This window comes from Lethenteron reissneri, chromosome 39, assembly GCF_015708825.2.
Source record: "Lethenteron reissneri isolate LAM-NWPU_2019-01 chromosome 39, ASM1570882v1, whole genome shotgun sequence".
NCBI classification, from domain to species: Eukaryota; Metazoa; Chordata; class Hyperoartia; order Petromyzontiformes; family Petromyzontidae; genus Lethenteron; species Lethenteron reissneri.
Window position 1 is genome coordinate 545,566 of NC_083817.1, and position 27,945 is coordinate 573,510.

General features: G+C 51.4%; 1 protein-coding gene across 11 annotated transcripts; it reads right to left on the minus strand.

Moving 5' to 3' along the window:
• Positions 1–226: 226 nt before the first annotated feature.
• Positions 227–27,933, minus strand: PLPPR4 (phospholipid phosphatase related 4). 11 transcript variants are annotated; one of them, XM_061567626.1, is made up of 10 exons: positions 18,947–19,392; positions 17,270–17,329; positions 16,590–16,723; positions 15,667–15,929; positions 9,606–9,791; positions 7,784–7,910; positions 6,967–7,162; positions 5,968–6,025; positions 4,984–5,157; positions 227–4,682 (listed from the first exon to the last, which is right to left on the minus strand). In XM_061567626.1, the coding sequence occupies exons 4-10, from the start codon at positions 15,742–15,744 to the stop codon at positions 3,267–3,269; spliced, it is 2,235 nt and encodes a 744-aa protein (XP_061423610.1). In that variant the 5' UTR covers positions 15,745–15,929; positions 16,590–16,723; positions 17,270–17,329; positions 18,947–19,392; the 3' UTR covers positions 227–3,266. The 11 variants fall into 11 exon arrangements, with proteins under 11 accessions (XP_061423610.1, XP_061423613.1, XP_061423614.1 ...); XM_061567629.1 differs by lacking the exons at positions 17,270–17,329; positions 18,947–19,392 and adding an exon at positions 27,780–27,933; XM_061567630.1 differs by lacking the exon at positions 17,270–17,329 and having other exon boundaries at positions 19,228–19,392.
• Between the last annotated feature and the right edge of the window lie 12 nt (positions 27,934–27,945).

Below are 27,945 nucleotides of genomic sequence, written 5' to 3' on the forward strand. Positions count from 1 at the left end.
TCACCACCACTCTCACCCACCCTCCCTTCACCACCACTCCCACCCACCCTCCCTTCACCACCACTCCCACCCACCCTCCCTTCACCACCACTCTCACCCACCCTCCCTTCACTACCACTCTCACCCACCCTCCCTTCACCACCACTCCCACCCAGCATCCCTTCACCACCACTCCCACCCACCTTCCCTTCACCACCACTCCCACCCACCCTCCCTTCACCACCACTCTCACCCACCATGCGCCCTGCCCGGACCCACTCACCTGCTGGCTATTACAATGATTGTTGTTTTATCATCTCAGTCACCACTGTGTGTGTGTGCAGTCTAAGAGCTAACGGTGAGTGGAGCGCCTGCTCGTCCACGGCTGGGCATGCTGTGGGTGAGAGAAGATTTGCAGAAGCGATGGAGCTGAGATTTTAAGTTCAAATGTGGGCAGCCGCCTCTGATTAAACTGGGACGTCAAATGTCATGCATTAATGTCCCTAGTCACCAATCACTGCAGAAACAAAAGGCTCACATTAAAGTTGCTTCTACACTTAATTTGGCTAAATTGCATCTCGAAGAATGATAAATATTGGGTTGGTGGTGATGCATTGTGGATGTAAGAGCAGCGGGGCAGGGTGACGGCCGATTGGGCCTGGCGTTGTAAGGCCGACCTGGCTGCCACAACTGTCCACCTCATCTCACATTGCCAACAGACCTTGCCTTTTGAAATGGTTATGTGGAGTTTAAACTAAACAGTACGTCTTATACACGCCATATTACAAATATCACACATTCCACTTGGTTAAAAACCAAAGTACCAATACTGCATATCGTATACTGCGAGGCAGTGTTAATATCACGGTGCCAAATGGTAACTTTAAATCTGTGAAATCGATTTAATAATAATTTCTGGGCCATGCACTACACATTTAAGTGGCTTCGAGTGACATATTTTGTTGAGAATCTGCTGCTACTTGCAATATCCCACAAGTAGCCGCCGTGTTCGAGACAAACACGCGTCCACCGAACAGGTCCACAGACCGCGTTGCTTGTGCCGCACAAGCACAAAAACACTCGCAACAATCATCGTTAACACTGTGCTATCGCAGCCTGACGTTTCAGACAATGGCCCTTCTTCAGTGGGAGAGGGCGGGGAGAGTGTGACTGTCCGATCGTTGGAGATTACGAGTTATACTCTGGGGGCCTGAGAATATTTGAAATGATAACTGGTGAGCAGTGTTGACGAGGAGTGAAGCCTCTTGAAGACAGACTCCAGGAAGACAGAGAGGCTGCCGGACAAAACCATCGCGAAAATGACCTCAAAAAGTTCGATGTGGCAATTAATCTGTGTGGAGCTCGTTCCCAGAAGAATTCGGGACTCTCAGTGGCTTGATTCTTTAGGTCCCATCTTAAAACAGATTTGTTTTCACCTGCATATCCCCCGCGTAGGTGGAGTATCTTTTTGCACTTTTATCCTTTTCAGTTCTATGCCGCTACACCTGTTCAGGGCTGTTAAGGGGTGAGCTGTGTATGTGGAGCGCTGCGGGGCCCCGGGTGTGAATGGCCTCGTGAGTAATCGAGTTGTTAGTTTAGTTAGCAATCTACAAAACTGCAAAGCATGAAACAGCAGAGAGAGAGAGCCATGGGGCTACTCCGAGTTTCTTTAAGAGAGTAACTCGTCGTTTGTTCTGTCGCGACACTAACATGTAGAGTGCGCTGCCATGTACTGCACACAGATCCCTGGCGCTCCGTATTCACGGCTGATATGGCTGTAGGTGCCATGTACAAGTGGACAATGCTATTGGCTCTTGTGCAACTACATACATTGACATTGGCACACTGGTGCCAATGACTCGACAGCAAATTCTACAAACGGAAACTAACTTTAACTGTTTTAAGAGGGGGAGTTTGTGGATACTTTATGTCGATGATTGCAAAAGGTGTTATGCATTTCCACTGCGACAATACAGTAACTGGCCCCCAATGGCCAATTAGACAGGACGCGGTGCTTTAGAGGGCCCTGTGTTTTTCGCATTTGTTGTAGAGTGCAGAAGAAAGTGTTTAAATTTCATCGTGCCACTGCACCATCATTTACAAGCGGACTACATTAACAAAACAATGGTAGGTTAAAAAGAGAGCCTCTTTTAACCGCAATGTGCGGATGTGACTGAATCCGTTTAACCTCAACGTGCTGACCCAGTTCTAACGCCACGTGTGATTTCGGGGACGGTGGAGGGCGATGACCGGCTGGGAGACAGCGGCCCCAACTCGCAACAGCCAACAAGTTCGTGGCCAGTCCCAGGAAACTTATCTCGTCACTTTTTGTCGATCTCATTCCCCGGCGGGATGTGAGTTTGGCTGCACGCTTACCGACGGACAGAACGGCTCACAGCGGTCGGCGACCACACAACACGACGCTTGCCCGGTGTCACCTACGACGTGGCCATCGAGAGGCAAGCGGGTCGGTGACGAGTTCACCCAGTCGTACAGTCGCATCAGCATTCTCTTCTCACATTACCTTCAGATTCAACAATTATCTTCACAAATAACAAATCACGTCCAGACTGTCAACCCCCTGCTGGATGAAGGCTTCCCCGCACCTTGCTGCTCATGGTTCTTGTTTACCTCACCAGCGCTTCCGCACCTCGTAGCAGCGACGCGAAGCGGAACACTCGCGTTGACCATTCCTTAACAACCCCCCGCGGAGTGTGCTTTGTAGTGAAACACGTTTACTGTATATACAAAACATATAAATGGCAAGGTTAAAAAATATCCCGTTCAGCCTCATGAGTGCCCGAACCTGTGCTTCTCATTAGAGTTGTGCTGTACAAATCTCACGGGACCATCCACAGTGCAGCTGTAAAGCCATCACCACATCTGAGGATGATTCTATTTTATAGTTAGTAGGGAGAGTGAGTTGAAGTTAAAAATGGTTTCACAAATGTGACTAATGATAGGCCTGTACTAGGATTACCAACACACCTTAGAGCCTAAAACTTGTTCCACGTGCTTACGAGTTCCTGGTGAATGCCTCCTCTCTCGTCTCAAGAGACTACTCGAGCGGGCCCGGCCTTCTACATTTCTCAGGCTCCACACTGCATCTCTGACCATCAACACTGCATTTATGTCTAAGGGCGGTTAAATGCTATTTTTCAACCACACGTTGATGTGATGGAATGGAGCTTCGTCACAAGCAATGTTAGGGTTGGTGTGATGACTGGCACACGCCTTCTGTTCGACTTACGCTGCTCCTGATAACCACTGCGGGCTCCAAATGTCGATCAGTCTTTGTAGCCCCTGGAAGAAGACGTTCCTTTGTAGAATACATTCCGCGTGTTCTCCAGGTTGTTGGATCGCTCTGGCACGAGGATGGTCGAAGGCTTCCTGCGCAGAGTAGAGTCACGGCTGGAGGAAAGGGACAGAGGCTCCGGCGGCGCCAGTTCACTCAGCTCGCCGAGGGCCACCTTGGTTCCCAGCGCCGGGACCGCGTTCACACCGGAGGGGCTGCTGTAGGGCACCTCGTCCATGTCCGAGTTGCTGTGCGAATGCGGAGTGGGCATTCTTTCCTCATCGCCGGGCTCCATGTGACGACCGAGATCATTCAGCTCGTACGATTCAGGGTCCTGCGGGGAAGGCTTCCATTTCCAGGAGCTTGTGACGCCGTCATTCGCAGAAACGTGAACGAGCGACCGGGCCCGGTCCCCCCCATCACCGACGGCAGACGTGGACGCCAAAGGCGCCGCCGCCGCTCCGATCGGAAGCTGCTCGGGCAGATTCTTGTAGCGCACGGGCCCCCCCGCGCAGCCCACGGGAGCGGGGTCCGCTGCCTGCTTGGCCTTGGCCTGCAGGAGGCCCTGCTGCTTGGACATGTTGATGACCTGGATGAGACGAGGTTGGCCGCTTTGCGTGCCGCGCTTTGCGCCGCCCTTCTCTGCCATCATCAGCCACTTGGCCCGGGCCGAGCTGCCCTTGGGGGAGGTGTGGGGGCTCACCGGCGTCTCTTCGGGGATGTGCACCAGCTGCTGCTGCTGCTGCTGCTGCTGCTGGGCCAAAGCGGCCGCCACCGCGGGACCCCCGCCGCTGGCCTGCACGTTCAGGTACACGCCGGTCTTGGGCGCCACGTCCGCGACCCCCATCGTCAGGCACGGGTGCTCGGAGGAAGTCCGCACGTCGAACGCCCTCTGCGCCTCCGCCGCGCAGTCCTCCTGCTGCTGCTGCCTCGTCGGCACTTTGGAACCCTCCGCCTTGGGCCTCCAGGGGTCGACCTTCTGCTTGGCCCGGCCGGGGTCGGTGGCGGCGTGCACCACGACGTGACGCCGCGCGACGTCCTCGACGCCGGCCGCCGCGGGCGGCTGGGCGCTGGCCCTGGGCAGCGTGTTGCTGAAGGTCACCATGCTCTCCTTGCCCATGGGGTGGCGCGTGGGCAGGATCTCCATGTCCTCGCTGCTGCCGCTCGCGCGGTGGTTGAGCGCCCGCACGGAGGCGTTCTCGCTGTGGCTGCGGCTCAGCGTGACGTCCGGCTGGCGACGGGCCGCCTCCGAGTCACTGCCCAAGCCATTCATGCCCGAATCCTGGCGATGCAGGCTCATCTTGCGGCCTAGCTTTGACGAGACGTTGCGGTTTTGTGCTTCCTTCAGCCGCGCCTGGTAATGCAGTTTCCTCTCCTTCATTTCAAAGTTATCCACCGCGTGATATCCCTGGAAAAAGCAACGCAATACAAGCAAATATAACACCGAACTTTGTTATAACGCTGTTCTTAAGCGATTCAATTATTACAATGAGTGATAAAGTCCAGGCAGGTGGCTCAGTAGTAGAGCGAGTGGCTCATAATCAGAAGGTTTCGAGTTCAAATCCTGTTGGAGTCGATAAAATATCCACCACTTCGTGGGAGACATCATTATTGGTTGTGCCAGGGACAAGCTCTCCTGCTCTAGGAATGTGGAGGACGGAGGAGGCAGGAGGAGGAGGGAGGAGGAGGAGGGAGCGTGGGCGACGCACCAGGTACCAGGCGATGGCGGTGCCCAGCAGGAAGCCGGCGTAGACGTCCCCAGGGTGGCTCTTGTGCTGCACAACGCGCGTGAGGCCGCACACGCCGGCGCTCAGCTCGAATGCGAACACGAGCAGCGGCTTGAGCAGCTTGCTGGAGTTGCTCACCACCGAGTTGAAGTAGATCTGCCGTGGAGCACGTAGCGGACACCGCGACACGTTCGCACCAAACGTTTACGCTCGCGTCATGCACACCCAACGGCGGGGGAGCACGCAAACTCCGAGAGACAAAGATCCCCCGTGTAGCCTTAAGAGACTGTTGGGGCAAGCGCAGTCAGCGAGCACCTGTGAAGCCGGCATGGCACACGGGGGGGTGGGTCGCCAGTACCACGCCCGGCCGCCTTCGTCTCCCCAATTCTGATGTGTACACACTGCACCTGGTACTCGTTCAAGGCGGAGTCAACCTAGGGAAGGCCCTGGTTTACATATTAGTTGTCACTGTTATTGGTCATGAGCGGGAATTGAACCTCAGGTGGCTGGGTTCATCCGCAGCACACTAAACCGTTATGCTACACTAGAAACGCCACACAGTGCAGAATAAGGGGATAACATACAAACTCATAACAGAAAGGCACCCAAGTCAGGAATCGAACCCAGCTCCTGGGATTAATTCCCTAACCCAGCTAGCTGATGCACTGGCTACCAAACGTACAGATTGCCACATGAAAAAAAATTGCATTGTAGAAAATATCAGCGTGAAAAGAACTCAGCAATAGGGCTTGGTCAAGAAAGTGGAATATTAAACTGGAAATTAAATCACAAGAATATTGTTCTTGTTATAATAATTACAACAGATTACGTTTTGTGGCCATTTAAAAATGTTTCCTATGTTTTCCTACCTCCATTTTCATAACAAAAAAAAATACATAAAAATTTCCACGGGTAATCTTAAAATGTATAAAAAATTCCAGGAGCGAGGTGAGGAAAGGAACTTACAGAAATGTAGATGGCGGCAAAGGCAGCGATGGTCGCGTGCTCCGATGGGAACGTCTTCCTGTGAACGACACATTCCGGGTTGGCCGTTAACAACGCGGGGTTAGGCAATCCCTCCTGGAAACATCACGAACGATCGCCTGGCATTGAACATTCGTCACCCTCCGGCGTGCGGATATCGCCCCATCACTCACCAACGAAAACTCACACCCAGAATCTGTGTCTTCGTGTGGCTGATGCTGATGTAGAGCAACAACTGAAATTTTACTCTGAGGTGGTTGAGCAGTGTAAATGGGTACCCGACAGTCCATCCACAGGTGGTGTGCGGTGGGGTAAAGTGTGGGTACTCCCACTTCTTCCAAGGCGTCTGCTCGGTGTGCAAGAGTCAAACAAGATACCCTGTCTAGAGCTCCCTCTCGAGGTGGCCCTTCTGCTAGCGGTGGCATTAATCGAGCCATTTCAGCGCTGCACTTTACTTATCTGCAGCGTAAGCGGCGCTCCGTTTACGGTTGATCTCCCCAGGGTTCCGCACGATCCCCAAGACGCGAGGATCAGTTTCATAGAAGTCGTGAAGCGGTCGAACGGACGGCTGGACGGGTTAAACACTGCACAGCTGCCCGATGTTTGTTCGGGTCGTTTGACACGATCTCGATGACGTTTCTCCCTTTTGGCTGCCAACGCGTGGAGCGCAACACCTTCCGCTGAAAAAGCTCCCAGCACACGTTGGCGAAATGCCGGACGACGCGCGGCACGATCCGTAGACGCAAGGGAGGGTCACTCGCTCGCGCGTCGTGGGGCGTCGTGGTGTGGCGTGGTGCGTCGTGGGGCGTCGTGGTGCGGCGTGGTGCGGCGTGGTGCGGCGTGGGGTGGCATGGTGCGGCGTGGTGCGTCGTGGGGCGTCGTGGTGTGGCGTGGTGCGTCGTGGGGCGTCGTGGTGCGGCGTGGTGCGGCGTGGGGTGGCATGGTGCGTCGTGGTGCGGCGCGCGGGGGCGTGGACGTCACCTGCCGGCGCTGATGGCGTTGGCGTCCTGGCCCGTGCAGATGTCCTGCATGACGTAGGGGCTCTCGTCGCAGCTCGTGTTGAGCAGCGTGTAGTTGGGCTTGCACACCGTGAGGAAGTACGGCGCGTGGAACCCCGTGGACAGCTGCAGGATGTCGGCCACGAGCAGCGCCGCGCACAGCCCGAACACGTGCACTCCTGCCCGCCGGGGCCACACACAGAATCGTCGCACGGGAGCCGGGCGAGGAGTCATCGGTCATTCTTGGGTTAGGCCACGTGGAACGATCCGGCCAAATTATTGTCGGGTAACCCTCCACCAAGAGCCACACAAATTCAATCGTCACGCACGTGAGCGTTTAACAAAGCGCACATTCTTACTATCTCAGCTCGCTGCTAAGTTGAAGAATAATTATAAAAAAAAAATGTTGCGATAGATAAGATGTTTCACTTTAAACATCATAAAGCATCTTTAGGTCATACAATCAGCAGGGTGAGATGGAGCTACTGTATTGATGAATGAAATAGGCCTAATGCAACAGTAATGGCTGTCAGCCAAGAATATCTGAATGTAGTGAGCAATTCAAGAGGCTTCAAATTAACTTTTTTCCAACAGGTGTTTTCTTTACCGTTATGAATAACTCGAATACACCACAGATAACAGGTAGAGGGAGATGTGGCTCTTTGTTCGTGTTGGCATTAGGGTCTCATTAGGTCTTCTGTTTTATATTGGCAAAGGTGCAGCCCTGCAACATTTTGCTGGTTCATAGTGAGGTCCACACTTAAACAACGCCGCACGGGTACTTCGTGCCACTGTCGTACCCACGAAGCGGACGGCACGACGCAGGTACGAGCTGAAGTTGCAGCCGATGACGGCTCCACTGGCGTCGACCGACGAACCTTGCCGCCTGCACAGGCAGCAGAAGACAATCCCCTCTCCAATCATGATCTGTAAACCACAGGGAAAGCAGAGGATCGTTTCCACAGCTGCTCTGGAGTCGGCAGGCCCCATTTACTGAGAACCTGAGCCGTGTTTCGTGGGTGCACTGTCCAAGTTCTGCCTATTCTCATCAGGATAAATACCGCCGCACGGAACCTGCCCATCGACCGACCGCGGATCGAACCCATTTATACTGCACGGTGGACGAAGGGTGGCGGATTTAATAAATGTAGCCATCGATTCAACCGCCGCGCCAGGAGATGGAACCAGTGACCTCTGGATTGCGAGTCCGGTGTGCTGACCGTCACGCCGCCACTGCGGTGGCAGCGTCTCGCTACAACCACAAACAAATCTTCACGATTTCCCACAGAGAGAAGGAAACGCTGCCTCTTGCGAGCAGACGCGGCAGAAAATAATGAAAACTGTGCTGACGCGGTTTTTCCAATGGGCAGTTCCACGTGGGTGCAGCTGGGCGCAAGCGACGCGCATTTGCATTTTAGCCCAGGCACCTCATTTGCATTGGCACATGCGCTGGCATGCCTACCGTGTTCATTAGCCCACGCCAAAACTGCACAGTGCACACATCTGTACTGCAAGCTCGTGCAGGCCAAGTGCAGACAGATTGCAACCAAGTGCTAGACGTCGTCCAACCAGGAATCGTTGCTGTATATTTTTTGCAATACTTGAAACGTACTAAGAACCATTCGTTCACCTCTGCATCGGCCCAGTGATTTGATGAGTTGTCTCAACCTGGGGGTTGCGCTGCAAGGCTCAGATCCTTTTGTCTCGACTTCATGGTCACATCGATTCCGTTTCACATTTTTGTATAATTTGTACAGTTTTATCCACCCCATTAACTTCAATACCCTCATTAGCATCCAATCTGCATTTACTATTCATCACGATCTGTTCACGATGTGACGGTGATGATTAAGGAAATATTACTATTTTACTAATTACTATTTTTTATTCACTAGGAAATAAGGCCCACTGAGCTATATAGCCCAGAAGATGAACACAAAATTTAGCAGTCTTTTGAAATACGTGGTTAACCAGGTTAGTGTCTAACTGTGCTGTTGGCCGAATGGTTTGCATCGCATTATATTTCTAAGGTTTGCTGAGTTCGCGTCTCCCATCGTCTTGCTGTATTTGCCTCCGTGCAGTTTGCTGTTCTCTGTGTGCTCTGTGTGTGATGTCCCTCTGTGTGTTCCCTCGCTGTGTGTTTTACCCCATTTACACCTGATGATGAGCGCTTGTGTTGCGTTTGAAACGTCGTGATCTATTAAAATTTTATTTTATTTGTGATTTATTAAAATTTTATTTTATTTCTACATACGTGACTTTACCGAAAGAACCAATGAGTATAGTAATTTCTGCAGCCATGAAAGCTTAAATTCTAGATCATATAGCTCTTGTTTAGAAGCGACCTGGCAACAAATGATAGTGGATTATCGTGTAGATATTTATATCAGACAAATACTCTAAACGCATGCTTATAAATGTGGAGGGAAAACCCGGAGAAACATCCACGTGACCACGGGGAGAGAGAGACACGCAAACTCCAAATACTCAAGAGTCAGTGTTGGGATCGAACCCACAACCTCCTGTATACCAGTCGAGGAAGTAAACATCTCGCTACCGTGGCGCCCCTAATAAACGTGTGCAATGCTGCTATTGTAGCACAGGCGCGGGGGGCGCGCTCACGGCGGCGGAGGGCACGGCGAAGGCGAGGCTGAAGAGCATGAGCAGCGGCACCGTCTCCCGCGCCGGCTCCACGTAGGGCAGGCTGAGGCCGCGCTCGTGGCACTGGAACCCGACGTGCGCAGGCACGAACACGTTGGTCAGCTCCAGGAAGTAGAGCGACACCACGGCCGCGGCGATGATCGGCACCTTTGGGAGACAACGGTAAACGTTGAGGCTGTCAGGGGTAGTAGTAATACTAATAGTAATGACGATGACGATGGTTATTTGTTTTTGACAAAGCTCCTTTTCCACTGCGGAGTTTTTCACGTGACAAGCGACTTACATCACATCTCATCTCAACCATGGGAAAGGGCACCCATGGCACGAGGTGACTCAGCATGTGGCCTGCAAGCGGGGATTGTGAGCGAGGATTGTGAGCGAGGATTGTGAGCAGTGGTTCCTGTTTCTGTGTGTGTAATCCCAGTTGAGTAATTGCAGTGACATTTGTTGACTTTGGCAAATTTGGACAAAGACGCGAACACATAATGACCGACTAGTTGTGAAGCAGGCGAATACACCCACAGCAGTATTAACCAGGGCAGCCTGCCGGATTCGAACCACGAACCTCTGCAACGAGCGGCAAACGCGCGACCGCTGGTCCACCGCGTCACTGCCCCAGTGTGACACTTGGTCAGAGAGATGGACCTCCTTATAATCGTTTGGCACAGAGTGAATGCATCGAACCGAATGTTACGAGGTGGTCATTCCTCACCACCGTTCGTCGACTGTGTTTTTATGACCGCGAGTAAGGCATCTCAGGGTGACTTCATGTGTTAATGCTCTACTATACCCACCACCAAACCCGGACACGTTTCTCAGCCAGCCCAGGTTTATTAAAACCATGCAGTCCTCTGCGGTAAAATTCGAAAGCAATAAAGCGAGTAAGGCATCTCAGGGTGACTTCATGTGTTAATGCTCTACTATACCCACCACCAAACCCGGACACGTTTCTCAGCCAGCCCAGGTTTATTAAAACCATGCAGTCCTCTGCGGTAAAATTCGAAAGCAATAAAGCGAGTAAGGCATCTCAGGGTGACTTCATGTGTTAATGCTCTACTATACCCACCACCAAACCCGGACACGTTTCTCAGCCAGCCCAGGTTTATTAAAACCATGCAGTCCTCTGCGGTAAAATTCGAAAGCAATAAAACCACCAGCTCACGGGAGAAATCAATTCCTGCCACTCCAGCACAGATGCCAATTCCTGGACAGTCCGAAATAAAGATGGACAGGGGGCAACCCTACGCTGTACGAAGTGAAAACAGACTGTGTTTGTAAAAGCAAAATAACCGAATGAAATTGTCACAATTAATTAAAACATCTGCAGGATATCACACGTGGGCTCGGCAAAGCGAACCAAGGCTGTTAAACACGTGGTTACTCGTCTGGGTTTCAAAATGAAATGGCTGTCTTTACAAAATCAATAACTGGGTGAGGATGTGGCTTTACTTGGTGGTTTAAAATTTAATTGGTGTAGATGTTAACCTCTGTTGGTGTGTGTACAATGCTCGGCTGATGTACAGTGCGTGCCCGTGGCTGTAATTTCGCACTCCAAAACGAGACACGACGGTCGTCACGACGCGGCCGCCATGGCACAGCGTGAACGGAGCCCACCAGTTAGAGCGCAGTATAAGATTATTATTATAGTTAACTCAATTGGCGATACCTTCTCTGGCGCATGCTTCAGACACACAGTCATTGACAAACAAATACATGGAACATGACCTGAAAAGTTTGGAAAGAAGCACGAAAGAAAGACGCATGCCGGAAACGGGAAAGTGACGAGTGAATCGGAGAATGTGCGCAGGTCCATGGCGGCGGCATCGTTCGATTGTTGCGAACAGTAAAAGTCCGCGTGGCCCTTCAAGCGTGGGGAAGAGAACAGCCGTGCCGGGCCGTACCAAGAGCGATCCTGGCACGGCCCTGCTCTGATTTCTAATGGTCGCGACAATGCAGCAATTCAGGGGGATGCATTGGGGATGCTTTGCAGGCCCCGTGTTGAATTATGCGGGAATCCAATGTCCCGAGAAAGAGCCATGCACACAAGGAAATCACTGACAACCTCAACAGTCACTACATATTACAGGCACCTCATGGCTCCGCTGGTGGTGATAGTCATCGTCGACGATGACGATCTCAATGTGATCCACTAACCCCACGTCCAAGTCACTGAGTTACAGGCGCGCACATCAAACCCAGCTCATACTTCATAGAGGCCATGAATGCTCAGTGTGGCAGGAAGCCATTGGCAGAGGCACGATGTGGGACGTGTTTATTGCTGTGGGAAGGTCCAGGGCCATAAATTCGGTTAGCTGGATTTTTTTAACGCTTTGTTCTCTGTAACCCCATTTTCATTGCATCAACAGACATTATGTTAAAGTCCCATTTTTGAGAAACTCATTAAGTCATCGGCCGAGTAGAGCAGTCCTTTATAGTGCCCTGCTCGGCAATGTGGATATTCTGCGTTCATGTGTTCATGTCTCAAAACAGCACGCACTAAGCAAAACTATTTTAAATCCGATTCACCCCATGCCCCCAACACCGACTCCATGAGCTGTCATAAATTGGGGACGCGATTCCAGTCAAGAATCAACGTCTTTGTCTCGTTGTGTTCCATCTCATTTGTACAATTTATTTTGCTCTATTGGCCTCAACATAGAAATGAGCGTTAAAATGACATAAACAAAAACGTGTTCTTACGGACACGGGTCAACGTTTTCTATTGTGGGCATTGAGTATCGAAGGTGAGCCATGAACCGATGCAATTCTCTGGTTTCCTGCTGGCTTTGCCTGTAAATGCATCAATAGCCAATCGCATTGCTGTTGTACAAATGGGTCCGCTGCCTTGCTGGTATTTTAGACACACAGTGAGAGTAAACCCCGACGTGAGTTGAACTGTGTGCGCAATGCTAACGACGGTGGGAATCTAGCGCAGCAGTGCTGCACAAACACTGCGAGCGGTGGCGCTGCAGTTGAATACAATTTATAAGGAGGTGACATCAATCAATGTTCACAACTGCTCTTGACAGACGATACAAACCCTGCCGTGCGCCATGCGTGCCAGCTCCGTCACGCGGCGGCACCGCCCCGAGAAGTGACTGCAGAGGGGGGGGGGGTGGCGAGTGGCCCACGGCGGCGAAGAGCTCGCGAGGGCATGCAGCCGCACCGTCGCTGGGGTCGTGGGGTCAACTCTGGGCAGCCGCCCGTGACGAGTCCTCGTTCTCAAGGGCAATGAGTTGATGCAAAGGTGGAAAATCAGAGGCTGCCTCTCTCCAGCGTGCGACCATGGATATGAACTCCAGACCATAGATCACGTCACCTCGTACTGACCGAAACGTACACGTGAAGGCCGTGGGTGGGTGGATGGGTGGCATAGGTGGGTGGGTTGTTCCATGGAAGCCGTACGCAAGGAAAGTGGATTGTCACCAAGGAATGTACAAAAACAACTACAATAACATTAAGCGTGTAACTAAATGTTACATCTGTTCTTTAAGGTAAGAGTTGTTGCAGCAATAGTGCAATGGACACAGCATGACACAATCGTTGGTAACAGTGTTTGGTCTGAGTGTCATGCGACGGACGCTCGTCAGGGCATATGCCCTCGAGGGTGCACCCCCTGGTGGGGGTCGGAGGTCACAGAAGCGACTGCTGCTATCCTCGAGGCCTTGGGGGGGGGGTCCCCTCGTTTCTGGCCGCCTCAAGAGATGTCCGAACATGCACCAAAAACATCTTTTTCAAAATTCAAACAGCTCTGGAAGCACCGTAAACTGTCGCTGCTGCAAGCCGTGAGCAGCGATAGTCTCCTTCCCGCTGCCTGGTGAACTTTAATCAATCGCTAAGTAGCGGCTCATTTCCAACTGCCTGGAAACTGGCAACGGCGATTCCCAGCCTACGTAAATGGAGACAAATTGTCAACTTCAAACTATCGACCGCTTCTGGTGCTGTCTGTCGTCTTGCAGAGTTGTGTAAATGTAAATGGCCAACAACTGGAATGACACACTCAGCGTCTACAAGGCTCTCAAGCTTCCTTGCCACATCGATGCAGCCCCATTGAGAGGAAGGGTGTGGGGCGAGCTCAGGCACACCAGAGGAGTCCTAATACCACGTGACACGATGCAATGCCTGACCTTCCTGTGGATGACATAATCAGTAAACGATCTCACAGGTTGTAAATGTAGATTACCATCTTATTATTGTAATTATTATCGTAGATATGGTTAGACAGTTAAACTCAATGTCGAGATCAACTGCACCAAAACGGGCAAAGGCCTCATTGAATGAAAATATTCCATCAAGTCTGGCATCCTGCATATTATGGCAATAGTTGTCACAACTGGGAATAATTGTGGCAGTAAGAATACAAGCGAACAATTATAGAGCTTGACTTCTTCAAGCGGTGTTAGATTACAAATCTAAAGTCAAGTCATGTTAAACTGACATTTGCAATGTTGCATTGTGGGAAGGATCACACGCGCCTGAAATTGTAATGTGTTGGCGTGAATTATCCGCTTCACCGGCTTTATTTAATGAGCACAGATAATCTGTTTTTCCAAATGCGGGCAAAACAACGGTAATGATAGGGAGGTCACCGAACCCAGCGGTGGCTGTGGCGCTGCGCCAGACTCACAGCCACGATGCCTTCAGTTGACATTCAGATTGAGGGTTCCCTCTGGCTATCATCATAATTGGTTGAACCAAGTCTAGCTGCTTATAAGACACTGAAATGTCAAAACTGGTCCACAGTTTGATTGTATTCCTGATCAAATAATGCACACACAGAATTCCGTGTGGCTGATGGGAGGCACAGTTGTGAAGGCGGTGTACTGTCTGCTTGTTTATGTTATGAAGTTGCAAGGGATTGCCTGTGGGTTTAGCTTACTGCGGTGGTGAGCCGTTGGCTTGGAGTTCACCTTGTAAGCATTTACACCCAGCCAGTGCCATTATTACTGATGAGGGGAGAGGCACTGAACAGACTAAGAAAGTTCACAGTAATGGACAGAGTAAAGCTGATCAAGAATCAATGGAAACCCAAGTCTAAAGTGTTTAAAGTTGTAATTGGGGAAGATTAGTATTGTGCATCGCAGTAGTGATTGGCATAAAGTGGAGGCAAGGAGATGGTTAACGGGAGTCAAAGTAAAACAGACTTCGAGCTACTTACTGTGGCTTAAACAAATCAGTGGTTTCTTACTCAAATGAACATTGAGGCAGTTTTCATCTCCTGTTGCATGCCTGAGCCAGCGGTGGAAATCCTTCATTCTTATGACAGGGGTGAGTCTATCCATAGTACAACCATTGTTGACTTACCACCAAGTGATTCTTATTTTAATACTCCAGAGGGATGATGGGTTGAGTCAACACTTAGCCAGGATTTAAACTCGCAAAATTATGATTTTGAGATGCTCACTCTACTGCTGAGCCATCTGGCTAAATTCCTGTGGCTTTATGGCTATATCAGTAAAAAAAAAACGCAACACATTCATTATTAATACCGCCACGTGACGGGAGCAATTAGAATCGACTGATGTTAAAGACACTCGCCTTTTGTCAGAGCAGAAGGCAACACTGGTACTCTGAGAACAGTGTGAAGATTTTAATAAACAAATAGCCACTTTTAATTGACATATTAACCGATTTCTGTCAGACATTGTGTAGCTAGATTAAATCTTATAACATCAAAATTGTAATCTAACCTAAATTATCCATCATATATTATTCAAATGAGAAGTAACTCTTTTCAAAATGCTAAATATCAAGGCCACATGAACATATCATGTTTAATTGAGGACAACCAGTTCACAGCAGTGATATATGCCGTGACAGACATGGGTTCTGTCTTGAAGCAGGGCAAGCAGCGCCGCCGCTCGAGAGAGAAGATTAAACAGCGGAGTATATCCCCCTGGGAGATGCAACGGTCAGCACACGGGACGCGCGACGCATAGGCCCCCGATTCCATCTCCTGCCGTGGCAGTTGAACCCGTGACGCGAGGTGACGCGAGGTGACGCGAGGTGGCGAATCTCTCACCTCCACGAAGTAGAAGCAGGGCAGCGAGAGGTCGTTCTCCCTGCCCGGGCGGCCCCTGCCCTTGTCCTTTGCGGCCATCGCTGCGGCGCTCTTTGGCAGCTGGTGCGGGAGCCGACGGGATCTCCGGGAGCCTCCTACCCTCGGCGTGCGCTCCTCCGCATCGACTCTTTCTCGCAAATGTTCACGCGATCGACACCCCGGCCGGACCGCGTGCACCTGTGCCGTTTGTCGAATTCAGGACGCCATTGACAAGTTCAGTTCACCTGCAAGGCAAGAACGGAGCGATGGTAATGTGCGTGCAAAGCACGTTCCGTGCACATCGCCAAAACACACGCGACCGGGAGTATTTTAATGGTGTGCTTCAGGTGGAAAGGAATCATGTTTCAAAGTGTATTTTTATTCTAGTTTCTCTGCATGGATTCACAATTACTGTGAAGAATGGTAACACCTGAAAGGCACGCATCTATATATTTTAATCAGTAAAAAATATCTTCCATTGTTATCGCGATCATGCAATCAGCATCGCGCCAGGAAACAAATAATGAATTCACGTGTCTCCTACAGCATTGCGACCCTTCACGTTAGAAAACGAACCATGGAAGCGGATATCCCAGAGCTACCTCTGAGATCCCTTCAAGTCACCTCTGGTCCACACACCGAAGGGGCAATATTGTTCCCAACTGCTGCGCACTGAGATGCATTCTCGTCACACGCCAGGCACACAGATATTTGACATTCTCAGAGCTGTAATGTAGCCAATTAGGGTCAGGGTTTGCCAATTAAGCGCAGAACCAAATTTAACGTGGTAGTATTAATGGACCCATCGCAGTGATTGGTGACCAGGCTGAGACCATCGACTAAGTCACACAATGTTGCCCATCTTAAACTCTGGATGTCAGCGGTGCCAACCTTAGCGCTCTGACCTCTCAGCCAACCAGCCACCTCCAAAGCAGCCCCATCCTAGAGACGTCAAAGTGGGCGACGCTCCCCGTCATCGCCCGTGGGCAGGTGTCATCACTCGGCGTGGCGGTTTCATCACCTCGTGTTTCTCGTGCATCTCCACACAGAACAGAAGGTGGCCACTGAAATGTGTGCTCTGCAGAATCACAGAGCTAAGGGTTAAGTGCAGATCCTGAAGCCCTCAGGTGTTATGTTTACGGACAGATATCGCCCGTGATAAACATATGTCTCTCAGGCATCAGGTGGGTATCTTGTCTCATCTCCACAGAGCCACAGCGCTAAACATAGAGTCGCGATTATAAACCAGAGCCAAGCTGGGCCATTCCAGCAACATCTGGCACGACCCTGGCTGAGAAGTGAATTCACAACCACTGAGAGGAGCAGCCCAGCACGGCTCACGTCTCGTCCCATCGCTTCAAGGGCCGTGCAGCTTCCTCAGCCTCAGTCCCTGTCCTCCCCAGCTGAAGGAGAGAGAGAGGGGAGCAAGCTTCCGATGCCCACGTGTATTTCTAAACCATCGCGATTGAAAGCGATTCAAGTTAAATGTGTCGGGGCCCTCACGGTGGGTGCGAGCGGACGCAGCCTGCGGGCCCCACAGCCAGCCCGTCGGAACGGCGAGGCGAGGGTGGCGCCGCTTCTTCACCTTGCATGCCCCCAGGGCTTCAGGCCTCACGAGATCTTCTCTGGAACGCTGCCAGGCCGACTTGGAGTGGTAGACAGGGATGATGGGCATCAGGCACGACGACCAAAGTGCAATATACTGCATAATGCGCCCATAATGGATAGTGGCCAAATTAATACGCAAACACTTTGCCTTCCCAAATCTCTCTCAGCAGAAGATCAATAATCATCGCGCATCCCATCAGCCGCACAGACATCCAGGAGCGCGTCATTTCAGCCGCATTGGTTCAACACAAGCAGAGGCACGAGCCGTCACGACATCCACTCCCTCGTCAGCGATGGGAGGCGGTGAAGGCTCTGATGAACCCATTCCCTAACTCCATCACGACGAGGACGAGTGCAGCTGTTTGTTCACCACCCTCACCAGTGTCCAGCCACACACAGTCGCCGTGGCGGGTCACGCTTTCCTGAAAGCTCTCCTCGTGAACACGATGGACACCGGACCTCTGACCTGGCTGTTAAAACTCTGGTATTGTACAAGATTTACAATTCAAACACAGCCCCTAAATTCCAACCTCAGTGGCATATCTACAGACGTCTAAATAGTTGCATTCAGGTACTTTTCCGAACAGGATAAGAACACTTGGTACAGTATTAGCAACCGCACTGTCGTTTACAAGCAACTCTAGGGAGCTAATGGGATTTGGCGGTATCACATTACGAGCCATCGTGTAACCCTCGATCATTACAACAGCCACATCTCACATTACACGACCAACGTTCTCAATTCATACCGTCTGCTGTGGCACATGCATCGTCGGAAACTTGGACACCGACAAAGAAAAGTGGAACAAAAGCCGAGCAATGTGCAAAGAAGCATGCAGAGACGCGTGCTTGGAATTAAGCGGAGAGACGGAAAGCGGCACGTGTGGATGAGAGGGCACTCGAGTTACAGACGCCCTGATGAAAGTTTTAAACCCAAAGTGGTCGTGGGCAGGAGACGTCGCGAGGAGGGATGGTGGGGCCCACGGGACGAGCGGGGAGACGGAGTGGCAGCCGGAGGAGCGCGCGGCCTGCAGGACGACCCCGTGGAGATGGAGCAACGAGATCGCGGGCGGGAGAGCGACGGGTTGTTGCATCGCGCGACCGTGAGGAGGGAGTGGCGATGATTTGCACTTTTAGATCGAGATTTACAACTCAATTATTGAGAACTGCTTTTCGTGTTGAGTTCGTTGTCCTCCCCCCGCACCGTTGGCTCCGTATGATGCGATATTATTTCAACATACATCTATAGGTTTCAACCTTGCACATGATCACAATGGGAATCCTACACAAATCTGCTGACAATAGAATCCCACTACCTCGCTAGGCATGTGCTTCCGAGTTCATCACCCCTTCAGGGTCGATAAAATTGAGTATAGTACCACTATGGATAGTCTTGCTTCCGGCATAGTAATGTGGAATTACCATCACCGACTTAGGGTTGTAAAGAGTGAAAGAGCACATGTATCGACTCCTCGATTAACATCAATCCGCAAATCTCAGGGCACATGCATCAACGTTTTAATGTTTGCTTTCAACTTAAATGCAAATGACGCGCGGCTGCATTGCGGCCGATGGGAGGGGAACCAAATGGCGACGAGACGGAAGACCGAGAGGCGGTGGCAAGGAGCCATGGCCCTGGATGTTGAATATTTACCGAATCATCCGGGTTGGCATTGCCACGGCTCCAGTGAATAACGAGACGACCACTCACTCTAGCTGCTGCTGCTGCTGCGTTGTGCTTGAAGCAGAGCTGTGAATATCTCCGTGGTCGACATCATCATCATCATCCTCCTCCTGCTCAAGAGCACCGTTACCATGGGAACCCGACATTGACCCTGCACGAGGCAAGCGTCTTGCTGCTGCCGGCGGAAGCAGCCGGCAGCACCCTCACGACTGCCCTGCAGGATTGCCTTCAACGTACTTATTCACGTTTACCTAACATTGCAGAACGTCTTTGTTAAAATCGCGACCACGACCATGCTGAACGTCACTGCTTGACACACGCGCATTTTGCGTGAAATAAAAACACATCGAGACGGAGGCTTCGTCACGCGTCTTGTTTGCAATATGGGCGCGATCTGTCGCTGTACATTAAGAAAACGTCCTTACGAATCCTGTTTTAAACCAGCCATCCTCGACGCTTCACGGCGCCGATCTAAACGAGTTAATTTAACCACGAAATGAAATAACCGCCACCTCAGCAGCAGCAGCAGCGGCAGTGGCTGCTGCTGGTGGGTGCGGCGTTGCGGGCTGCACAGCTGGGCGCGCGTGCCCGGGGGGCGGGGGGGGGCTAGGGGGGGCTAGGGGTGGGGGCTAGGGGCTATGGGGGGATGGGGGAGGGGTCGAAACGACGGCGATGTCTGAACATTGTCAATTCACTGCCGTGGGTCGTTGGCCATTCTTCATCGTGCTGGGCAACACTGGTTGCGGATTGTGGGGAATCTGGATGCGTGGGTGCATAGAAGTGCAGTGCAAAAGCGGATGTTGCGGCAGCCCTATGGCAACCTCTGTGTGCATGTGCGGTGGTCACCCATCCAAGCACAATCCAGGCGCAGCCCTGCTTAGCTTCCCAGAGCAGACGGGATCAGGCACATTCCGGGCGGTTTGGTCACAGGCTCTTCACGTAAATATTGTATCATTAACGTCATGTTATTAATACTGCACCGTATGAAACTGAAAATTTAACATTTCTGACATGCGCAACATGCAACGTGAGCGAAACGTTCTCTTCAGCACGAAGATACAAACAAGAATAATCTTGTTACGCCTCGAAAGTCGAGATGAGACATCTCCCCCCTTGCTATCTCACTGACTTGAGCCCCCACGGTGAACCCGGTCCGAACCCATCCGCCCGTGCGCGTCGCGAGCCCTGGGAGGGGTTGCGAGGAGCAGCGCGGAACGCGGCGGCCGCTGGGAGCTCCCCCAGGGGCAGGCAGGGCCGCTGCCTCACTGGGACTGCATCCGAGTACTGTAACAATCAAATTGGCTGGAGATATCTGATTGGTCGGATCAGTAGTATCACGAGATCATGAGAAGTTGGTCAAATCATGCGCTATCACGCAATTTCACCGCGGGGATTAAGAAAAGTAAATGTCAATATTTAGTATTTACGTGATTGTCTGACCGTTTGCACATAATATGCATAAAGTGTGAATAAAATTCGCCATGAAGTGTGAATAATTCGTCTGCGAAGAGCACAATTCGTGGCGTGCGCGAGAAGAATCAATTAGATTCGATGACTCGACGCATCGTCACGTGACTAACGAGCAGCCGCCGGTCACTTGAGGGCTCGGGCCCCTTGGGGCTCCGGCAACAATCACTGCCACCACCTCGCTCCCTCCTCACCCCCTCCCCCACGTGGAGCCCAATTACTGGACTGTACTACCAACTGCACCGCGCCCCAGGCCCTCAATGCATTTTGCTGCCTGTCCACGACCACTGGAAGCCAGACCCGGGCCGTGCTTGGCCACTGCATGAAGAGCCCAGCACGGCTCATGTCTGGTCCCAATGCCTTGAGAGCCACGCGGCTCCGTGGAGCCGCGTGGCTCTCAACGTCTCGTAAAGACGATGTTTTGCAACAAGCTGCAACACGTGCTTAAACAAGTTGATCGTTGGCAGCGGTGCGCAACAAAAAATAACTTAGCACATTCGTTAATAACACTGTGGCCTGAAATTGAAAACTAAATAATCGGTCACGTTTCAGGAAATGGCCCTTCTTCATAGCATATAAAAACGAACTCATCAAAGACACAAACGTAAACAGTGGTCACTTGTCACAATATCACCAGGAAAGCAAACCATAAACAGTGAATCATAATAGAATAAGTTGTGTTCAATAACTGATTAACACCATTGCAAATCAATGTACTTTATTTCACCGTGCAGGAATCCATGATTCCAGTTGATTCTTGTCAGGGAGATCTCGGTAGCCAGAGTACAAGTCAGCAGTTGTCACCCGGCCGCTCTGGGCACTGCAGACGTCAGCTCCCCGCGCGAGACGCACGCTGCTCAGCAGGGTGCCAGGCGAGGTCCTCGTTGGGATGCGCCACGTCAGCGGAGGAGAATCAATTTCTCCGACGTCTCTTTTTACGGCGATAGTGCCCAGTGACTATTGCCAAGAATGTAGGGGAGTTAAATAATGAATACGACGATCATGAATCAGCGTTTTATGATGCCTAAGACGGGTATTATAATTCAACAGTTTCTCGCGCGAGGGTTTAGGCACCGGGCATCTGACAAGAGACAAGAATAATGCGAACCCGGCCAAGACTCCGAGGAGTCGGGGCATGGCCTTGCCGCAAGAACCCTCGTGAGAAGACTCGCTACGCTAATGCCACTCTCCTTGGGCTATGGAAAAGCGATAGCTATTCAAATAAGTACGAAATGTTTCCCTGTAATGTAAAACACCACTCAATAAATATTTTAAGCACATAAACCAGGGAGGCTCGTAAATTTCCAGCAGAGCTCCTTATATTTATGGCGTCGAGTTTTAACGCTCGGCGGCCGCTGATAGCGCGGTCGCCGTGAGCGTGGCGCGGGGAAGAGTCGGCGGCACTCCTCAGTGCCGCCGACTCTGTGGGCTCGGCCCCCCATTCGGGTTTGTGACGCCGGCCACTGGGAACTCGGCTTCAACCAGACATGTCAGCACTTACCGACAAGTTGTGATACGAAAGTAGAAAGTAATGGCGTCACTTTTATCAGCGGCACTGGCGACACGATACAATTGCATTGGACACATGTGTAAACAACAAATGTAACTCGGCCACTTTCACACATCGACCCAGCTGGGAACTCCATCGAGGGAGTGCCGACTGCTCCACGCGCTGCGCACACGCGCGGACAGCGAGGCCGCGAGCCGCTGTTGTCGCGAGCCCTTTTGTCCGTGAAGGGAATTTTGTTGATATTTAGACAGAACCTGACGGGGCCATTTTAATGAATCATGGAAAACAAATCACGGGGGAATAAATGCTGATTTCTCCTAACTTCTCCATCAGCATGCCAACCTAGCTACCACGACTGTCTACGGTCTCATAATCCCTCACCGACAGTCTCAAGATGACCCACAGTGCCACTGTGGGACTCTTCACCCACACACAGAAATGAGACTTCATCTCCACAATACTCCGATCCACCCGCCGGCTCCATATCTCAGTCCAGGTCAACGAGAAGATTTCCATTGTTGTCTTCAAGATCCTCCATGGAAAAGCCTCTCCTACCTCTCCCTTCTCATCTCACTCTCCTGCCCGTGCTCACCCCTCAAACAATCTGACTTCTTCCAATAGATGCTCCAAGTCAACCTTCACTGAGTGTGATGACTTCATAGTCTAAACTTCCTTCCCCCAGCGCTCCGTGCCGTTGACTCCCTGCCTCTGTTTAAGTCCAGGCTCGAGACATGATCTCTTCTCTGTCTATGACGGTCACTTCTCTTTTAGATAATATACACAACGTGTACACCGTGCAGTAGATACACACAACGTGTACACCGTGCAGTAGATACACACAACGTGTACACCGTGCAGTAGATACACACACGTGTACACCGTGCAGTAGATACACACAACGTGTACACCGTGCAGTAGATACACACAACGTGTACACCGTGCAGTAGATACACACACGTGTACACCGTGCAGTAGATACACACACGTGTACACCGTGCAGTAGATACACACAAAGTGTACACCGTGCGGTAGATACACACAACGTGTACACCGTGCAGTAGATACACACCACGTGTACACCGTGCAGTAGATACACACACGTGTACACCGTGCAGTAGATACACACAACGTGTACACCGTGCAGTAGATACACACACGTGTACACCGTGCAGTAGATACACACAAAGTGTACACCGTGCGGTAGATACACAAAACGTGTACACCGTGCAGTAGATACACACAACGTGTACACCGTGCAGTAGATACACACAACGTGTAGACCGTGCAGTAGATACACACACGTGTACACCGTGCAGTAGATACACACACGTGTACACCGTGCAGTAGATACACACAACGTGTACACCGTGCAGTAGATACACACAACGTGTAGACCGTGCAGTAGATACACACACGTGTACACCGTGCAGTAGATACACACACGTGTACACCGTGCAGTAGATACACACAACGTGTACACCGTGCAGTAGATACACACAACGTGTAGACCGTGCAGTAGATACACACACGTGTACACCGTGCAGTAGATACACACACGTGTACACCGTGCAGTAGATACACACAACGTGTACACCGTGCAGTAGATACACACAACGTGTACACCGTGCAGTAGATACACACACGTGTACACCGTGCAGTAGATACACACAACGTGTACACCGTGCAGTAGATACACACAACGTGTAGACCGTGCAGTAGATACACACACGTGTACACCGTGCAGTAGATACACACACGTGTACACCGTGCAGTAGATACACACAACGTGTACACCGTGCAGTAGATACACACAACGTGTACACCGTGCAGTAGATACACACAACGTGTACACCGTGCAGTAGATACACACAAAGTGTACACCGTGCAGTAGATACACACAACGTGTACACCGTGCAGTAGATACACACAACGTGTACACCGTGCAGTAGATACACACAAAGTGTACACCGTGCAGTAGATACACACACGTGTACACCGTGCAGTAGATACACACACGTGTACACCGTGCAGTAGATACACACAAAGTGTACACCGTGCAGTAGATACACACAACGTGTACACAGTGCAGTAGATACACACACGTGTACACCGTGCAGTAGATACACACACGTGTACACAGTGCAGTAGATACACACACGTGTACACCGTGCAGTAGATACACACACGTGTACACCGTGCAGTAGATACACACACGTGTACACCGTGCAGTAGATACACACAACGTGTACACAGTGCAGTAGATACACACAACGTGTACACAGTGCAGTAGATACACACACGTGTACACAGTGCAGTAGATACACACACGTGTACACCGTGCAGTAGATACACACAACGTGTACACCGTGCAGTAGATACACACACGTGTACACCGTGCAGTAGATACACACACGTGTACACCGTGCAGTAGATACACACAACGTGTACACCGTGCAGTAGATACACACAACGTGTACACAGTGCAGTAGATACACACACGTGTACACCGTGCAGTAGATACACACAACGTGTACACCGTGCAGTAGATACACACACGTGTACACCGTGCAGTAGATACACACACGTGTACACCGTGCAGTAGATACACACACGTGTAGACCGTGCAGTAGATACACACACGTGTACACCGTGCAGTAGATACACACAACGTGTACACCGTGCAGTAGATACACACACGTGTACACCGTGCAGTAGATACACACACGTGTACACCGTGCAGTAGATACACACACGTGTAGACCGTGCAGTAGATACACACACGTGTACACAGTGCAGTAGACACACACACGTGTACACCGTGCAGTAGATACACACACGTGTACACAGTGCAGTAGACACACACACGTGTACACCGTGCAGTAGACACACACAACGTGTACACAGTGCAGTAGACACACACAACGTGTACACCGTGCAGTAGATACACACACGTGTACACCGTGCAGTAGATACACACAACGTGTACACCGTGCAGTAGATACACACACGTGTACACCGTGCAGTAGATACACACACGTGTAGACCGTGCAGTAGATACACACAACGTGTACACAGTGCAGTAGATACACACAACGTGTACACAGTGCAGTAGATACACACACGTGTACACCGTGCAGTAGATACACACACGTGTACACAGTGCAGTAGACACACACACGTGTACACCGTGCAGTAGATACACACACGTGTACACCGTGCAGTAGATACACACACGTGTACACCGTGCAGTAGATACACACACGTGTACACAGTGCAGTAGACACACACACGTGTACACCGTGCAGTAGATACACACACGTGTACACAGTGCAGTAGACACACACACGTGTACACCGTGCAGTAGACACACACAACGTGTACACCGTGCAGTAGATACACACACGTGTACACAGTGCAGTAGATACACACAACGTGTACACAGTGCAGTAGATACACACAACGTGTACACCGTGCAGTAGATACACACAACGTGTACACCGTGCAGTAGATACACACAACGTGTACACAGTGCAGTAGATACACACACGTGTACACAGTGCAGTAGATACACACACGTGTACACCGTGCAGTAGATACACACAACGTGTACACAGTGCAGTAGATACACACACGTGTACACCGTGCAGTAGATACACACACGTGTACACCGTGCAGTAGATACACACAACGTGTACACCGTGCAGTAGATACACACAACGTGTACACCGTGCAGTAGATACACACAACGTGTACACAGTGCAGTAGATACACACACGTGTACACCGTGCAGTAGATACACACACGTGTACACAGTGCAGTAGATACACACAACGTGTACACCGTGCAGTAGATACACACACGTGTACACCGTGCAGTAGATACACACAACGTGTACACCGTGCAGTAGATACACACACGTGTACACCGTGCAGTAGATACACACACGTGTACACAGTGCAGTAGATACACACAACGTGTACACCGTGCAGTAGATACACACAACGTGTACACCGTGCAGTAGATACACACAACGTGTACACCGTGCAGTAGATACACACACGTGTACACCGTGCAGTAGATACACACAACGTGTAGACCGTGCAGTAGATACACACACGTGTACACCGTGCAGTAGATACACACAACGTGTACACCGTGCAGTAGATACACACAACGTGTACACCGTTTGGAGCAGCGTCTTTGCAGCGAGGTCACAATCAGGGGTGCACGTGTCTCCGTCTGGCACAGGCGAGAGAGTGTAAGCACCCTCTCGCCTGTGCCGAACGAGAGAGTGGCTGGTGCGATGCTAATGTGTGGTGGAGGACATCCACTGTCGGAGTGTCCGAGTCCCCTCGGTACCCATGGGTGTGTACCCACTCAGCTCGCCATGGCAACGGGCGGCCAGGGCATCACACACACACATCACGCACACACATCACGCACACACATCACGCACACATCACACACACATCACACACGCACACATCACACACATCAAACACGCACGGCACATCGTACAGGCGGACAGTAATTACAACCACCACCACTACACGCGCGACGGCAGCTGCCCAGAAAAAATAAAAACATTAACAAACCTCCCGCCAATTAGTGTAACGAGCCTAATGCAGAGAGAGCACGCCTATACACCACGGTGGGAGCTGCGGTGGTTGTCGTGGATGTGGTGGTGGTGGTGTTCGTGATGGATGCAGTGGTTGTGATTGTTGTTGGTGGTGGTGGTTGTGATGTGGTGGTGGTTGTGATTGTTGGTGGTGGTTGTGGTGATGTGTTGGTGGTGGTTGTGGTGATGTGGTGGTGGTTGTGATTGTTGTTGGTGGTGGTGGTGGTACGGGCATACGAAGGAGGAGCGATGCCCTCACAGCCACCGCTGCACGAGGCTCGTCTCGTTTATCCGCCTCGCTCTGGAGCTTCCTTCGCTCGCTCCACTCGTCTGCTCGTAACGACGTCGCATCAGCATCACATTTGCATAACATGTCCATGAATAGACGAAAACTTCCATTGCACACACGAATAAGATGCATGTGTCACAAGTCTTATGGATGAACGGGAAACGATGAATCGGCACATCGCATGCCCTCTTCACGTGCCTGGAGGGTGCCGATGGCAGCACTGGCTGCAGTCCGCACGTGGACTGTAGCCGCACGTGGACTGTAGCCAGATGCATAGCCGCGATCATCGCGACATGCGGATGTTAAGGCCACGCAACAATGCAATGCGTGCAGAATGGATGAGCGATGCCACGAATTAATTAATTAATTAAGTAATGTATTAATGAAGAGAATAGCAGCGATTCCTGTCCGATACCAGGGAAACTGGTGGACCCTGCAAGGGATGCATGGCTGGATGAATGGGGATGACGGGGTGTGTGAGATGGAGAGGGTGTCTAGGTGAAGGAATGGCTGGCTGAATGAATGAGGGTTTTGTTTGGATGAACAGGGTGGCTGGGTGAAGGAATGTATGGAGAATGAATGAATGATGGTGGACGGAGAGGGTGGCGAAACGAATGAATAAATTATAGGTTGTGGAGGATGGAGATGGTGTCGAGATCAAGGGATGCATTTATTGTTTGAAGGGATATTTGGCTGTGTGAAGGCATGACAGGATGTGTGGGAGGTCGAGGAGGGTGCCTGGATGAAGGAATACTGAATGACGGGATGTGTGTCTGTGTGGAGAGGCAAGCTGATGAAGGAATGAATAATGGGTGTGTGGGACGGAGCGAGTCTGGGCGAAGGAATGGCTGACGACGTCGCTGTCGTGACGACTCCGCGGCCTCTGCAACACGCGCGCGGGAGGGGGGGGGGCTCTCACCTCCTCGGAGACGCTGCCGGGCGCAGTGGCGGAAGAATCCGCAATGGCCACAGAGGAACGCGACTCGCCGCGCGGCCAAGGGGTCCTCTCCTCCTCGCCGCTCCGCACGGGACACGCCGCTCGGGTGGAGGACGCGAGTTGAGCCGACAGAGCGGGGGGGGGGGGG